This window comes from Hyla sarda, chromosome 3, assembly GCF_029499605.1.
Source record: "Hyla sarda isolate aHylSar1 chromosome 3, aHylSar1.hap1, whole genome shotgun sequence".
NCBI lineage: Eukaryota > Metazoa > Chordata > Amphibia > Anura > Hylidae > Hyla > Hyla sarda.
The window spans coordinates 171,019,134-171,035,980 of NC_079191.1; the positions used below are offsets into that span (position 1 = coordinate 171,019,134).

The window sequence follows — 16,847 nt, forward strand, 5'->3', positions numbered from 1 at the left end:
ATTTTATTACTGATTTACCCCCTTCCCGTGGCAACACTGTTATTTGGGTGGTCGTTGATCGATTCTCCAAAATGGCACATTTCATCCCTCTTCCTGGTCTTCCTTCTGCGCCTCAGTTGGCTAAACAATTTTTTGTACACATTTTTCGTCTTCACGGGTTGCCTACGCAGATTGTCTCGGATAGAGGTGTCCAATTCGTGTCTAAATTCTGGAGGGCTCTCTGTAAACAACTCAAGATTAAATTAAATTTTTCCTCTGCATATCATCCCCAGTCCAATGGACAAGTAGAAAGAATTAACCAGATCTTGGGTGATTATTTGCGACATTTTGTTTCCTCCCGCCAGGATGACTGGGCAGATCTCCTTCCATGGGCCGAATTCTCGTATAACTTCAGGGTCTCTGAATCTTCCTCCAAATCCCCATTTTTCGTGGTGTACGGCCGTCACCCTCTTCCCCCCCTCCCTACCCCCTTGCCCTCTGGTCTGCCCGCTGTGGATGAAATTTCTCGTGACCTTTCCATTATATGGAGAGAGACCCAAAATTCTCTCTTACAGGCTTCTTCACGCATGAAGAGGTTCGCGGATAAGAAAAGAAGAGCTCCCCCCGTTTTTTCCCCTGGAGACAAGGTATGGCTCTCCGCTAAATATGTCCGCTTCCGTGTCCCTAGCTACAAGTTGGGACCACGCTATCTTGGTCCTTTCAAAATTTTGTGTCAAATTAATCCTGTCTCTTACAAACTTCTTCTTCCTCCTTCTCTTCGTATCCCTAATGCTTTTCACGTCTCTCTTCTCAAACCACTCATCCTCAACCGTTTTTCTCCCAAATCTGTTCCTCCCACTCCTGTTTCCGGCTCCTCGGACGTCTTCTCGGTCAAGGAAATTTTGGCTGCCAAAAAGGTCAGAGGGAAAAATTTTTTTTTAGTAGACTGGGAGGGTTGTGGTCCTGAAGAGAGATCCTGGGAACCTGAGGACAACATCCTTGACAAAAGTCTGCTCCTCAGGTTCTCAGGCTCCAAGAAGAGGGGGAGACCCAAGGGGGGGGGTACTGTTACGCCGAGCGCTCCGGGTCCCCGCTCCTCCCCGGAGCGCTCGCTTCACTCTCTCCGCTGCAGCGCTCCGGTCACGTCCTCTGACCCGGGGCGCTGCGATCCCGCTGCCAGCCGGGATGCGATTCGCGATGCGGGTAGCGCCCGCTCGCGATGCGCACCCCGGCTCCCCTACCTGACTCGCTCCCCGTCTGTTCTGTCCCGGCGCGCGCGGCCCCGCTCCCTAGGGCGCGCGCGCGCCGGGTCTCTGCGATTTAAAGGGCCACTGCGCCGCTGATTGGCGCAGTGGTTCCAATTAGGGTAATCACCTGTGCACTTCCCTATATTACCTCACTTCCCTTGCACTCCCTTGCCGGATCTTGTTGCCTTAGTGCCAGTGAAAGCGTTCCTTGTGTGTTCCTTGCCTGTGTTTCCAGACCTTCTGCCGTTGCCCCTGACTACGATCCTTGCTGCCTGCCCCGACCTTCTGCTACGTCCGACCTTGCTTCTGCCTACTCCCTTGTACCGCGCCTATCTTCAGCAGCCAGAGAGGTGAGCCGTTGCTAGTGGATACGACCTGGTCACTACCGCCGCAGCAAGACCATCCCGCTTTGCGGCGGGCTCTGGTGAAAACCAGTAGTGGCTTAGAACCGGTCCACTAGCACGGTCCACGCCAATCCCTCTCTGGCACAGAGGATCCACTACCTGCCAGCCGGCATCGTGACACTTACACTGCGTGCCACTGAACAAACTGGCTCTGCCTCATTCCAATCACGAACGCAGCAGCCAGGCTGTCATACAAATGCCTCTGCTTTTATTCGTCCATCACACTAGCTACCCGTTTCTTTAAGAATTCATTTGAAAACTCTGTAACTACTCTACAATATGCTCCCTTGTTATACAGGGTGGGCCATTTATGTGGATACACCTTAATAAAATGGGAATGGTTGGTGATATTAACTTCCTGTTTGTGGCACATTAGTATATGTGAGGGGGGAAACTATTTAAGATGGGTGGTGACCATGGCGGCCATTTTGAAGTCGGCCATTTTGAATCCAACTTTTGTTTTTTCAATAGGAAGAGGGTCATGTGACACATCAAACTTATTGGGAATTTCACAAGAAAAACACTTGTGTGGTTGGTGCTTAACATAACTTTATTCTTTCGTGAGTTATTTACAAGTTTCTGACCACTTATAAAATGTGTTCAATGTGCTGCCCATTGTGTTGGATTGTCAATGCAACCTTCTTCTCCCCCTCTTCACACACTGATAGCAACACCGCAGGAGAAATGCTAGCACAGGCTTCCAGTATCCGTAGTTTCAGGTGCTGCACATCTCGTATCTTCACAGCATAGACAATTGCCTTCAGATGACCCCAAAGATAAAACTCATGGAATGTGCCAGCTTCAGTGCATAAAGAGGGAAACACATCATCATGTAGCAATTTCGCATATCCAGTGGCCTTGAGGTTTCTATTGATGAAGAATGGCCCCACTATCTTTGTACCCCATATACCACACCACACCATACCATCAATTTTTGTGTTCCAACAGTCTTGGAGGGATCTATCCAATGTGGGTTAGTGTCAGACCAATAGCGGTGGTTTTGTTTGTTAACTTCGCCATTCACATAGACTTTTATCTTTGGGGTCATCTGAAGGCAATTGTCTATGCTGTGAAGATACGAGATGTGCAGTACCTGAAACTACGGATACTGGAAGCCTGTGCTAGCATTTCTCCTGCGGTGTTGCTATCAGTGTGTGAAGAGTGGGAGAAAAGGGTTGCATTGACAATCAAACACAATGAGCAGCACATTGAACACATGAAGGAAGTTAATATCACCAACTATTCCCATTTTGTTAAGGTGTATCCATATAAATGGCCCCCACCCTGTACATCTCCTCTCTTGTCTCCTTGTACCAACCCATGAAGTACGCTGCCTTAAGCAGAACAACTAAAGGTGGACATACACCTTAGATAGCTGTTGGCTATATCACCAAGTGCACACTGGAATAGGCCACTGCCAGACAACTCCACTCTCTACTTTGAGAACAAAGGATTAGATTGAAGTTCAACATGCTCCAATTTGTGGCTGCTCCCACAAAAATCAACAGGTTGACCGATGTTCATCTAATGTGGATGTTCACCTTAAGACTCTCACCCTCTCTTATTATATTCTCCCTTTTGCAGGACTTTTCTGTTACACCTCTGTTGATCTCATTGCCCAGATCATTATATCTGTTTCTTATGTACCTTATCCCATTGCATTTAGATTGTAAGTTCTTTTGGGTAAGGATCGCTCTTCAAATTCTTATTTGACTTATTTGTCACTTCTCCAGTTGTAAAATACTGTAGATAAAGTTAACACTATTTTAATAAAGATTAACATTTTTTTTTTTATCTTAGCCATTTTTGCTGAAATACACATATTACCCTTGTGCAGAACTATTTTACATTTGCAGTTGTTGGTCACTGAGGTAAATCTTACTTGGTCATTTTGATGCGTGGGAGGCATACGCAGCAGCAGCAGCATGGTCCAGTGTTGATGTGAACATCTGAGAATTCGAATTTCTTGACAAGTGCATCTTTTCCCCCATAACCTTCTATTATAACCATCAAGATAAGGTAGAAGCATAATGCAAAATACCTTTGAGAAAAAAAATTTCAACTAATTATTTTACATAGAAATGACAAAATATGATGTGTTTTTTCATCAGTATACAGGTATGACTTCAGATCCCCCTATCAGGCTTGCTATAAGAAATGTTCAAAAGAAGCATATATTTAAAGCAACATTTTTTTTTATAATAACAGTATTAGAAAAAGAGATTTACGGAGGGCGTGGTTTGCTATGCCGGCGTGAGGACGTGCACTCTCGGAGCTCCGGTCCTAAACCCCCTGTTCTGCCCGAAAACCCTGTCCTAACCTATGGGGAACCAAAAAAAGAAACAGCGGAGACAGTCTAGGACCCGACCATCCTCTCCTCAGAGGGATTTGCGGGGTTACTTCACCAGATCCCAGCCTCCAAGAAGTGCCTCCCTGCCTCCTGCGCAGCCCGGCAAGATGGCGGCTCCTTCCTCATCCCTGCCAGCCTCGGAGCACTGCCCTGCTAGAGACCAGCCCACTCCTCCCCCGGCTGGGCGCCCGACACATACCTCACCGGAGCTTTCTGAAGTCCGGAGGCCTCCGACCTCATCCTCCTGGTCGCCGGAGGCTGCCGCTGCCCTGCTGCTCCAGGCCGAGGCGCCTTCTTCTAGGCCGCACTGGAAGGACCCTGGAGCTGTCTGCGCTGCGCCTGCCGCGCGCACGCCCCGGACCCCGCCGCCTCAGTCCACCGAGGGCGGCGAAGAGACCGTGGCCGCATCATCAGCTGCCGGACAGGTGAGACTGTGCCCCTCTCCACCAACTGACCCAGGGGACCCCCTGTCCGGCCACCAAAAAGCGGCATCCCCGCCAGTGACTGCCGGTCATCAGCTCCCCCCTGCGGTCTCTCCCCCCCTGCAGAAAACTCCTGTTCCGTCGGGGTCTCCATCTTGGACACAGCAGCCCCCTGCCTCATTGGTGGTGGGCCCTCCTGCACCCTCAGTGGGGGGACTGATTTTGGGACCACCCCACCTGCCAACAGACTGGCCCCCACATCCTGGCTCCTGCTCCTCTCCCTTGGTGGCCTTCTATGCGGTGCCTCAGTCGGGCCCCTCTTCCCTACCAGGGTCCACCTCCTCATCACCACAGTGGTCCTCGGGAACCTCCTGGGGTCTCTCAGCTCACTGCTCCCCAGCCACCATCCTTGAGACTGATCTGACACTCCTCCGTGGCCAGCCACTATCTGTAGGGACTACACCCATGGCCTCCATGCTTCCCACTGACCTACCCCTGAGCCTACGGGGTACGCCACCAGAGTTCCGGACCCCCTCTCCGGGTCCCACGGATTTGCCACCTGTCCTGGGACTGTCTGCTTCCTGTATCCCCCCCACTCCAGCCTCGGAGACTGACCGACCACTGACACTGGCCGACCTGCGCTCTCTGATTTCTTCCTTACCTACCAGGGAAGATTTTTCCTCTATGGCTAAACAAATGGTGGCGGAATGCAAACAGGAGTTTGCCCAACTCCGTTCTACAGTTGCCACGTTATCGGCCAGAATGGACACTGTCTCCTCTGCTCAGGACTCTTCTTCGGCCGCCATTCAATCTCTCAAGGTGACGGTCCAACAGCACAGTGATCAACTTTTCCATTTGCAGCAGCACCTGGACGACGTTGAAAACCGCAACAGGCGGAATAACATTCGCATACGGGGCTTGCCTGAGGCGGTCGGCCCTGATGAATTGTATCCTGCTCTGCTCACGATTTTCAATGACCTACTAGGCCGGCCCGTGGACACCCATATTGAGCTCGACAGAGCCCATAGGGCCCTGCGGCCCCCCTCGCCGGATGATCATCGTCCCAGAGACGTTATTTGTCGGATACATTTCTATACCATCAAAGAGGACATCATGAAGCAATCACGCTCCCGCCGCCGGATCTACTATAAAGACGTGGAAATTCAACTGTTTCCTGATTTATCCCGCCACACCCTGGCGCAACGTGCTACACTTCGTCCCCTGCTGGAGGAGCTCCGAGGAAGGGGCCTGTTATACCGTTGGGGCTTCCCCTTTGCCCTCACGGTTCGTAAAGATGGCAAGGCCTACACCTTACGTTCCCCGGCTGATCTCCCGAGTTTTCTTAAGGACTTGGACGTTCCCCCCCTCTCCTTGGCTGACTGGCCCACACTAGCTCCTCAGGCCCCCAGGCGCCCCTTGCACAGGTCGCCACAGTCATCTTCCAAACTGACCCGGCCGGGTCTCCCGCCTCGGGACTCCAGACGTCAACGCCTGGTCACCAGATGGGAATCTGTCCATGCCCCCTCCCGAGCAGGCCCCTTCCCCGCCACCTGAGCCTTATTTCTGCCTTTAGGCCTTGATCACACATTGCTTGTATGCCTTTAAGGCTTGTTTTTGATGCTGTTAACATGTTGTTTTCTCATTCCATAGGACCGTGCCATTTGCAGCCTCTTCCTTCTACTGCCCCCCCCCCCCCCCCCCCCGCTGTTAACTGTGTCCTTGTTTTGATACTCTCTCCCTACGCTATCATTTATATGTACTGTTTCCCCATTCTCCATCTGCCCTGGATCATAGTCCCCACTTGTCACGATGCCGGCTGGCAGGTAGTGGATCCTCTGTGCCAGAGAGGGATTGGCGTGGACCGTGCTAGAGGATCGGTTCTAAGTCACTACTGGTTTTCACCAGAGCCCGCCGCAAAGCGGGATGGTCTTGCTGCGGCGGTAGTGACCAGGTCGTATCCCCTAGCAACGGCTCAACCTCTCTGGCTGCTGAAGATAGGCGCGGTACAAGGGAGTAGACAGAAGCAAGGTCGGACGTAGCAGAAGGTCGGGGCAGGCAGCAAGGATCGTAGTCAGGGGCAACGGCAGAAGGTCTGGAATCACAGGCAAGGAACACACAAGGAACGCTTTCACTGGCACTAGGGCAACAAGATCCGGCGAGGGAGTGAAGGGGAAGTGAGGTGATATAGGGAAGTGCACAGGTGTAAACACTAATTGGAACCACTGCACCAATCAGCGGTGCAGTGGCCCTTTAAATCGCAAAGACCCGGCGCGCGCGCGCCCTAGGGAGCGGGGCCGCGCGCGCCGGGACAGAACTGACGGGGAGCGAGTAAGGTACGGGAGCCGGGGTGCGCATCGCGAGCGGGCGCTACCCGCATCGCGAATCGCATCCCGGCCGGAGGTAGTAACGCAGCGCCCCGGGTCCGTGGAACCGACCGGGGCGCTGCAGTGAGGGAAGTGTAGCGAGCGCTCCGGGGAGGAGCGGGGACCCGGAGCGCTCGGCGTAACAGTACCCCCCCCCTTGGGTCTCCCCCTCTTCTTGGGGCCTGAGAACCTGAGGATCAGACTTTTGTCCAGGATATTGTCCTCAGGTTCCCAGGACCTCTCTTCTGGACCACAACCCTCCCAATCCACTAAAAAAAAAGTTCTTCCCCTGACCTTTTTAGAGGCCAAAATCTCTTTGACAGAGAAGATGTCCGAGGAGCCGGAAACAGGAGTGGGAGGAACAGATTTAGGAGAAAAACGGTTGAGGATGAGAGGTTTAAGAAGAGAGACGTGAAAGGCATTAGGGATACGAAGAGAAGGAGGAAGAAGAAGTTTGTAAGAGACAGGATTAATTTGACACAAAACTTTAAAAGGACCAAGATAGCGTGGTCCCAACTTATAGCTCGGGACACGGAAACGGACATATTTAGCGGAGAGCCATACCTTGTCTCCAGGGGAAAAAATGGGAGGAGCTCTTCTTTTCTTATCTGCGAATCTCTTCATGCGAGAAGAAGCCTGTAAGAGAGAATTTTGGGTCTCTTTCCATATGGTGGAAAGATCACGAGAAATTTCATCCACAGCGGGCAGACCAGAGGGCAAGGGGGTAGGGAGGGGGGGAAGAGGGTGACGGCCGTACACCACGAAAAACGGAGATTTGGAGGAAGATTCAGAGATTCTGAAATTATACGAGAATTCGGCCCAAGGTAGAAGATCTGCCCAGTCATCCTGGCGGGAGGAAACAAAATGTCGTAAATAGTCACCCAAGATCTGGTTAATTCTCTCTACTTGTCCATTGGATTGAGGATGGTATGCAGAAGAAAAATTTAATTTAATCTTGAGTTGTTTACAGAGAGCCCTCCAGAATTTAGACACAAATTGGACGCCTCTATCCGAGACGATCTGTGTAGGCAACCCGTGAAGACGAAAAATGTGTACAAAAAATTGTTTAGCCAACTGAGGCGCTGAAGGAAGACCAGGAAGAGGGATGAAATGTGCCATTTTGGAGAATCGATCAACGACCACCCAAATAACAGTGTTGCCATGGGATGGGGGTAAGTCAGTAATAAAATCCATACCAATCAGAGACCAAGGTTGTTCGGGGACAGGTAGAGGATGAAGAAAACCAGCGGGCTTCTGGCGAGGAGTCTTATCCCGGGCACAGATAGTGCAGGCTCGCACAAAGTCCACCACATCAGTCTCTAGAGTCGGCCACCAATAGAAGCGAGAGATGAGTTGCACAGATTTCTTGATGCCCGCATGACCTGCGAGATGGGAGGAGTGACCCCATTTGAGGATCCCAAGGCGTTGGCGTGGAGAAACAAAGGTCTTTCCTGGAGGAGTTTGCCTGATGGAGGCTGGAGAAGTGGAAATCAGGCAGTCAGGAGGAATGATGTGTTGAGGAGAGAGTTCAATTTCAGAGGCATCTGAGGAACGAGAGAGAGCATCGGCCCTAATGTTTTTATCAGCAGGCCGAAAGTGAATTTCAAAATTAAATCGGGCAAAGAACAGAGACCACCTGGCCTGACGAGGATTCAGCCGTTGGGCAGACTGGAGGTAGGAGAGGTTCTTGTGATCGGTGTAAATAATAACTGGAAATCTTGATCCCTCCAGCAGATGCCTCCATTCCTCAAGTGCTAATTTAATGGCTAGAAGCTCTCGATCCCCGATGGAGTAGTTCCTCTCCGCCGGAGAGAAGGTCCTGGAAAAAAAACCACAAGTAACAGCATGCCCGGAAGAGTTTTTTTGTAGAAGGACAGCTCCAGCTCCCACTGAGGAGGCATCAACCTCCAATAGGAAGGGTTTAGATGGGTCAGGTCTGGAGAGCACGGGAGCCGAAGAAAAGGCAGACTTGAGTCGTTTAAAGGCGTCTTCCGCTTGAGGAGGCCAAGACTTGGGATCGGCATTTTTTTTTGTTAAAGCCACAATAGGAGCCACAATGGTAGAAAAATGTGGAATAAATTGCCTGTAATAATTGGCGAACCCCAAAAAACGTTGGATGGCACGGAGTCCGGAGGGGCGTGGCCAATCTAAGACGGCAGAGAGTTTATCTGGGTCCATTTGTAGTCCCTGGCCAGAGACCAAGTATCCTAGAAAAGGAAGAGATTGGCATTCAAACAGACATTTCTCTATTTTGGCATAGAGTTGATTATCACGAAGTCTCTGAAGAACCATACGGACATGCTGGCGGTGTTCTTCAAGATTGGCAGAAAAAATCAGGATATCGTCCAGATATACAACAACACAGGAGTATAGTAGATCACGAAAAATTTCATTAACAAAGTCTTGGAAGACGGCAGGGGCGTTGCATAGACCAAAGGGCATGACCAGATACTCAAAGTGTCCATCTCTGGTGTTAAATGCCGTTTTCCATTCATCCCCCTCTCTGATGCGGATGAGATTATAAGCACCTCTTAAGTCCAGTTTGGTAAAAATATGGGCACCTTGGAGACGATCAAAGAGTTCAGAGATGAGGGGTAGGGGGTAGCGGTTCTTAACCGTGATTTTATTAAGACCGCGGTAGTCAATGCAAGGACGTAGAGAGCCATCTTTTTTGGACACAAAGAAAAATCCGGCTCCGGCAGGAGAGGAGGATTTACGGATAAAGCCCTTTTTTAAATTTTCTTGGACGTATTCAGACATGGCAAGAGTCTCTGGGACGGACAGAGGATAGATTCTGCCCCGGGGTGGAGTAGTGCCCGGGAGGAGGTCAATGGGACAATCATAAGGCCTGTGAGGAGGTAGAGTCTCAGCTTGTTTTTTGCAAAAAACGTCCGCAAAGTCCATATAGGCCTTAGGGAGACCGGTTACATGAGGAAGCACAGGGACACGGCAAGGTTTACTGGGAACCGGTTTTAAGCAGTCCTTGGAACAAGAGGGCCCCCAACTCTTGATCTCCCCAGTGGACCAATCCAGGATTGGGGAATGGAGTTGAAGCCAGGGAAGTCCAAGAAGGATTTCAGAAGTGCAATTGGGGAGAACCAACAGTTCAATCCTCTCGTGATGAGATCCGATGCACATTAGAAGGGGCTCCGTGCGGAAACGTATAGTACAGTCCAATCTTTCATTGTTTACACAATTGATGTAGAGGGGTCTGGCGAGACTGGTCACCGGGATGTTGAACCTGTTGACGAGGGAGGCTAAGATGAAATTTCCTGCAGATCCAGAGTCCAAGAAGGCCACAGCAGAGAAGGAGAAGGCAGAGGCAGACATCCGCACAGGCACAGTAAGACGTGGAGAAGCAGAGTAGACATCAAGGACTGTCTCACCTTTGTGCGGAGTCAGCGGACGTCTTTCCAGGCGGGGAGGACGGATAGGACAATCCTTCAGGAAGTGTTCGGTACTAGCACAGTACAGGCAGAGATTCTCCATGCGGCGTCGTGTCCTCTCTTGGGGTGTCAGGCGAGACCGGTCGACCTGCATAGCCTCCACGGCGGGAGGCACAGGAACAGATTGCAGGGGACCAGAGGAGAGAGGAGCCGGGGAGAAGAAACGCCTCGTGCGAACAGAGTCCATATCCTGGCGGAGCTCCTGACGCCGTTCGGAAAAACGCATGTCAATGCGAGTGGCAAGATGGATGAGTTCATGTAGGTTAGCAGGGATTTCTCGTGCGGCCAGAACATCTTTAATGTTGCTGGATAGGCCTTTTTTAAAGGTCGCGCAGAGTGCCTCATTATTCCAGGATAATTCTGAAGCAAGGGTACGGAACTGTACGGCATACTCGCCAACGGAAGAATTACCCTGGACCAGGTTCAACAGGGCAGTCTCAGCAGAAGAGGCTCGGGCAGGTTCCTCAAAGACACTTCGAATTTCCGAGAAGAAGGAGTGTACAGAGGCAGTGACGGGGTCATTGCGGTCCCAGAGCGGTGTGGCCCAAGCCAGGGCTTTTCCAGACAGCAGGCTGACTACGAAAGCCACCTTAGACCTTTCAGTGGGGAACTGGTCCGACATCATCTCCAAGTGTAATGAACATTGGGAAAGAAAGCCACGGCAAAACTTAGAGTCCCCATCAAATTTATCCGGCAAGGATAGTCGTATTCCAGAAGCGGCCACTCGCTGCGGAGGAGGTGCAGGAGCTGGCGGAGGAGATGATTGCTGGATCTGTGGTAGTAACTGTTGTAGCATAACAGTCAGTTGAGACAGCTGTTGGCCTTGTTGCGCAATCTGTTGTGACTGCTGGGCGACCACCGTGGTGAGGTCAGCGACAACTGGCAGAGGAACTTCAGCGGGATCCATGGCCGGATCTACTGTCACGATGCCGGCTGGCAGGTAGTGGATCCTCTGTGCCAGAGAGGGATTGGCGTGGACCGTGCTAGAGGATCGGTTCTAAGTCACTACTGGTTTTCACCAGAGCCCGCCGCAAAGCGGGATGGTCTTGCTGCGGCGGTAGTGACCAGGTCGTATCCCCTAGCAACGGCTCAACCTCTCTGGCTGCTGAAGATAGGCGCGGTACAAGGGAGTAGACAGAAGCAAGGTCGGACGTAGCAGAAGGTCGGGGCAGGCAGCAAGGATCGTAGTCAGGGGCAACGGCAGAAGGTCTGGAATCACAGGCAAGGAACACACAAGGAACGCTTTCACTGGCACTAGGGCAACAAGATCCGGCGAGGGAGTGAAGGGGAAGTGAGGTGATATAGGGAAGTGCACAGGTGTAAACACTAATTGGAACCACTGCACCAATCAGCGGTGCAGTGGCCCTTTAAATCGCAAAGACCCGGCGCGCGCGCGCCCTAGGGAGCGGGGCCGCGCGCGCCGGGACAGAACTGACGGGGAGCGAGTAAGGTACGGGAGCCGGGGTGCGCATCGCGAGCGGGCGCTACCCGCATCGCGAATCGCATCCCGGCCGGAGGTAGTAACGCAGCGCCCCGGGTCCGTGGAACCGACCGGGGCGCTGCAGTGAGGGAAGTGTAGCGAGCGCTCCGGGGAGGAGCGGGGACCCGGAGCGCTCGGCGTAACACCACTCTTTGATAGAGGTTTTCTTGTCATTTTGTACTCCTCATGTGCGTCTAGGGGGGTGCCGGCTCCGGCCTCCTCTTCTGTCTGTTTGCATTCCACGCTACCCCAGTAGGTTGAAACTGTCAGGGGATATCTCCCCGACGTAGGTTTCCTTGGTCTAGGACCGTCTTCTATGTAGATTGTGCTGCAGCGGATTTTATTCTGCTGCTACGTGCCTTCTTGGTGTTCCTCTTTGACTCCCTCCCCCCCCCCTTCACTTTCTCCCTCTCTCAGTTAGTCCTCTACTCTTGCTCATCTCTGTGTTTCTCTCTTGTCTCTTTGGAGGAAGGAGCCAGCGGGTGAGCGCCCCCCCTTCCTTCATGCCTACCCATGGCGGATCTCAATCTAGCTTCTTTCAACGCGAAGGGTCTCAACACGCCAGCAAAACGCACGCAGATTCTACATCATCTTCATAAACATAAGGTACATATCGCTTGCTTTCAGGAAACCCATTTTAAGACGGCCCACGCTCCCACACTTAAAAACAGGCATTTCCCAATATGGTTTTGCGCCAACAACCCGGAGGCCCGTACTAAAGGGGTCGCGATTGCCATCCACCGATCCCTTGCCCACCAGGTCCTTAACGTTGTGCTTGATCCGCATGCCAGGTATCTCATCCTGACCCTATCGGTCGGGGGCGCCCCGCTTACAATTGTCAATGTGTACGCCCCTAACCAGGGCCAGGTCGGTTTCTTGGTGGAGCTTATTGACCGGCTGTTGCCTATGGTCTCGGGGACCGTGGTCCTGTGCGGGGACCTGAACATGACTCTGGATCCCACTCTGGATAATTCCCTGGGTCGCTCTAGCCTGTCTTATAGCGCCATTAAGCGTGTGAAGCGTGCTTTTGGTCTCTTACAATTGCATGATATCTGGCGTTTGCACCACCCTACTGACAGGGACTATAGTTTTTTCTCCTCCCCGCACGGGTCCTATAGTCGCATTGACCATATCCTAGTTCCGCATAGCGCACTGCCCTGGGCAAGCTCCTCCTCCATTGGAAGCATATTGTGGTCGGATCATGCTCCGGTGTTTTGCTCCTTACGCTTGCCCACCCTGACCCGGTCCACCTGGTCCTGGAAATTGAATGAGTCTCTATTGTTAGACCCCCTGTGCATGTCTGATCTGACCACAACTGTTTCCTCGTTTGTAGACGATCATAGTGCTGACTCTACTGCTCCTTTTTATCAATGGGAGGCGCTCAAATGTGTTTTGCGTGGTGTCCTCATCAAACACGGCTCCCGGTTAAAACGAGGTAGAGCCCTTGCCCTTCAGAAAGCCCTTCACTTAGTCTCCTCGCTAGAACTTTCCCATAAGCGCTCGCTTTCCCCTACGGTCCTCAGAGAACTGCAGCTTGCTAGGCTAGAGGTTAAGCGCCTCCTGGAGGCGTCCTGGGGTCGCTGGCTACAGGTGGGTCGCAGCAGATTCTATGAGTTTGGCAACAAAAGCGGCCGCATGCTGGCCAGGGCGCTGCGCGCTAAAATAGCCCAGACTCATATCCCGACCGTACGCTCCCCTACCGGTAACGTGGTGCATACCACCCCTGACATTGCTTCCTCTTTTCTTGACTTCTTCTCAGACCTGTACAACCTCCCTCACTCGCCCGACCCTCCCCCTCCACAGTCCTCGCCTTTCCCGTCCCTGCCCCTGGAGGAGGTGGAAGCCCTCGAGGCCCCCTTCACCTCGGAAGAGTTAGCCGCAGTAGTTCGTGATCTCCCCGGCAGGAAGAGTCCTGGCCCAGATGGCTTCACGGCTAGATTCTATAAGACCCTTCTAGACGCCCTCTCCCCTCTTCTGCTTCGGGCCTTTAACTCTATCTCCACATCGCACCCTATCCCCCCCGCCTCTTTGCTGGCACATATAGTTGTTATCCCCAAACCCGGAAAAGACCCCCAGGTCTGTGGTAGTTACCGCCCCATTTCCTTACTAAATGTAGACCTAAAGATTTACGCCAAATTGCTGGCGATTCGCCTGAATTCCGTTCTCCCTTCCCTAATCCATCTTGACCAAGTCGGCTTTGTGCCGGGGAGGGAAGCCAGGGACAACACGATCAAGACTATTGATCTGATCCACTACGCTCAGTCTTCTAAACTGCCTGTAATGATACTCTCCCTTGACGCCGAGAAGGCTTTCGATCGTGTTTCCTGGTCCTCCCTGGCGCAGACCCTACGTCACATTGGCCTTGGCCCTGTTTTCACCTCTAAAGTATTGGCCCTTTACAGTTCCCCCGCAGCCCGCCTGAAGATTAACGGCTCTCTGTCTGACCCTTTTCCCATACGCAACGGCACTCGTCAGGGTTGCCCCCTCTCCCCCCTACTGTATGTCCTGGTGATGGAACACCTTCTTGCCGGCATCAGAGCCGATCCCAACATTAAGGGAATCTCCATCGGAGGCCGAGAATATAAATGTTCGGCCTTTGCCGATGATCTCCTGGTCTATCTCTCGAACCCTGTTACCTCCTTACCTAATCTTATGTCTCGAATTCGAGATTTTGGTGCCTGGTCTAATTTTAAAATTAATCTTTCTAAATCAGAGGCCCTCAATGTTTCGTTGCCAGGACATGCAGTGGACTCTCTCCGTTCAGCTTTTCCCTTTACGTGGCCCTCCAGGGGTATCACATACCTGGGTATGAAAGTGCCCTCTGATCTGTCCCTTCTGTTCCCTCTTAACTTTTCTCCTCTTCTCGCGCAATTTAAGCGGGACCTGGCCGCCTGGGATAGACGAGAATTTTCCTGGTTTGGAAGAATTAGCATTTTAAAAATGAACCTCTTACCCAGGCTGTTATATCTGCTACAAACCGTACCCATTCATCTCCCCTCCTCCTACTGGCGTGCTCTCCAACGCTGCTTCGGTTTGTTCGTCTGGTCATCGGCTAGACCCCGCTTGAACCGTCTCCTCCTTTCCAGGCCTAAACTGTCGGGTGGAGCGGGCCTGCCGGATTGCCGTTTATATTTCTTAGCCTGTGTACATGCACGGGTCCTTGACTGGACGCACAACACCGAATCCAAGCAATGGGTACGCATGGCCCAGGACCTATGCACCAAGGCCTTATCCACCCTCCCCTGGACCTGGTCACCTGCTTCTCTGACTGCCTTTCCTACATCCTACTGCACTCGCCACACTTTGGCCTCCCTACACTCTGTGCGTGGGAACAGTAGCTTGGTTGACCGCATGGGCCCCCTCCTCCCAGTCACTGACCATCCTGACTTCCCACCTGGAGCCTCCTCTGCTGGCCCCTTTTTTGGGGCTACTCGGTCTGCCCCCTTGCGCTTTAGACACATCCTAGCAGCGCGCCACCTGAAACCCTTGGAAGTTTTGTTGGAGGAGTACCCTTCCTCTACCAGGGCCCCCTTTGCCTATCTGCAGTTACGCCATTTCTATTCCTCCATCCCCGCCCATTTTGACTTACATAGGGACCCGCGGCCCTTTGAGCGCCTTTGCCTGGCCTCGTCGTACCCGCGCCACTCCATCTCCGTTCTTTATGAACTTTTGCAGTCCCAGCGCTCGCATGCTGTGCCTGCTTACTGCACGGCTTGGGAGGCTGAACTGGGAATGTCGTTCTCTCCTGAAGCCTGGGCCAAATGCTTCTTTTTGACCCATAAGGCGGTGGTGGCCACCAAAGCCCAGGAGACTTGCTACAAAATTCTCACTCGCTGGTACCGTGTCCCAGCGATGCTTCACCGCTGGTATCCCTCGGTCCCCAGTGTGTGTTGGAGATGCGGTGTGGAGGAGGGTACCATGACGCACATCTGGTGGAGCTGCTCCAAACTCGTCCCCTTCTGGCAATCGGTCCTCCGGGTTGTTCAAGAAGTCACTGGGATCTGTGTGTCCCCCACTCCTGCTGCTGCCCTACTGTTTATGTTCCCCATGGCGCAGGCCAAATACAAGAAGTCTCTGGCGAGGCACCTCCTTCAGGCCGCGAAAGCAGTGATACCCCGAAAGTGGCGGTCTGTTGACCCCCCTACGTTGGACGAATGGATGGCGGAAGTTGCCAACTCACGTCAGATGGAGGAATTGATGTCGGTTCATCCTGATGACGCTGTGCGTGTTGAGACCACTTGGCTCCCATGGGTACAGTTTTGTTCCTCCCAGAGATGCAGATCCCTGTGATTTCCCTCTCATTGGGTTCCCGTATCAATTCTACTCCCTGCATCCATGCTGATGTGACACCCGCTGGTTCCTGGCTCCTTTTCTCCCCCCCCCCTCCCCCGTTCCCTCCCCCCCCTTCCTCTTTTTTCTTCTTCTCAGTCCCTCTCCTTTTCTTGCCAACCCTTGTCTGTATGCCCCTCTTTTACTGCTCAGAACCTGACCCCTTACCTTTTCCTCCTTCCTTGGCCCTTTTCCCTTTTCTGTTGTCTCTTGTTGTTTCCCACACAACACCGTTTATATCTGTTCGCTTTCTTTCTTTTTGGTACTTCCACTGGCGCACCTATTGTTGATTTCAGGTTCCCCATTTGGACTCATACCCGACTTATCTAGATAACCCTGGCCCTTGTGCCTGGGACGTTATATGCTGCTCCTGATTGACTGTTTGTTGCACTACTTATTGTGGAATTTACCACTTGCTGTTCTTATTCGATATATGACATGTCATGTGTTTATGCACTGTTTAGCTGCTGTCCATTGGGCCTACCTTGGCCACCGGACTCCTTTCTCTTTTATAAGTCTGTTTATCCTGTGACTCATTTATTGCTTGTAATGCTTCTTTTATCACTTTCAATAAAACCCTTTTTTGAATTTGAAAAAAAAAGAGATTTACAGTCCTCGGCGCTCTAAATGTGCTTGGAGCAGGACAGCAGCGGGGACATGTCGGACGGCAGTGGGGAATATATGAATGAGGCAGCGCATTGGGGGTACAGGTCAGGTACCGGCGGCGGGGAATGGAGCACTATAACAGTGCACAGGGGGGACAGGTCCCTCCATTCTCCACTGCTCCACTGTCAGATACAGAGTTGAGCAGCAGGGAATGGAATGGC

The 16,847-nt window shown here is 52.3% G+C and overlaps 1 protein-coding gene across 6 annotated transcripts in view; it reads right to left on the reverse strand.

Moving 5' to 3' along the window:
* SLC51A (solute carrier family 51 subunit alpha) overlaps positions 1 to 16,847 on the reverse strand; it is a 91,203-nt gene that overhangs the window by 34,238 nt on the left and 40,118 nt on the right. For all 6 annotated transcript variants that reach the window (XM_056565487.1, XM_056565488.1, XM_056565490.1 and 3 more), the window contains one exon: positions 3,513 to 3,671. In XM_056565487.1, the coding sequence (XP_056421462.1) occupies positions 3,513 to 3,671 (159 nt within the window). The remainder of the gene's footprint in view (positions 1 to 3,512; positions 3,672 to 16,847) is intronic.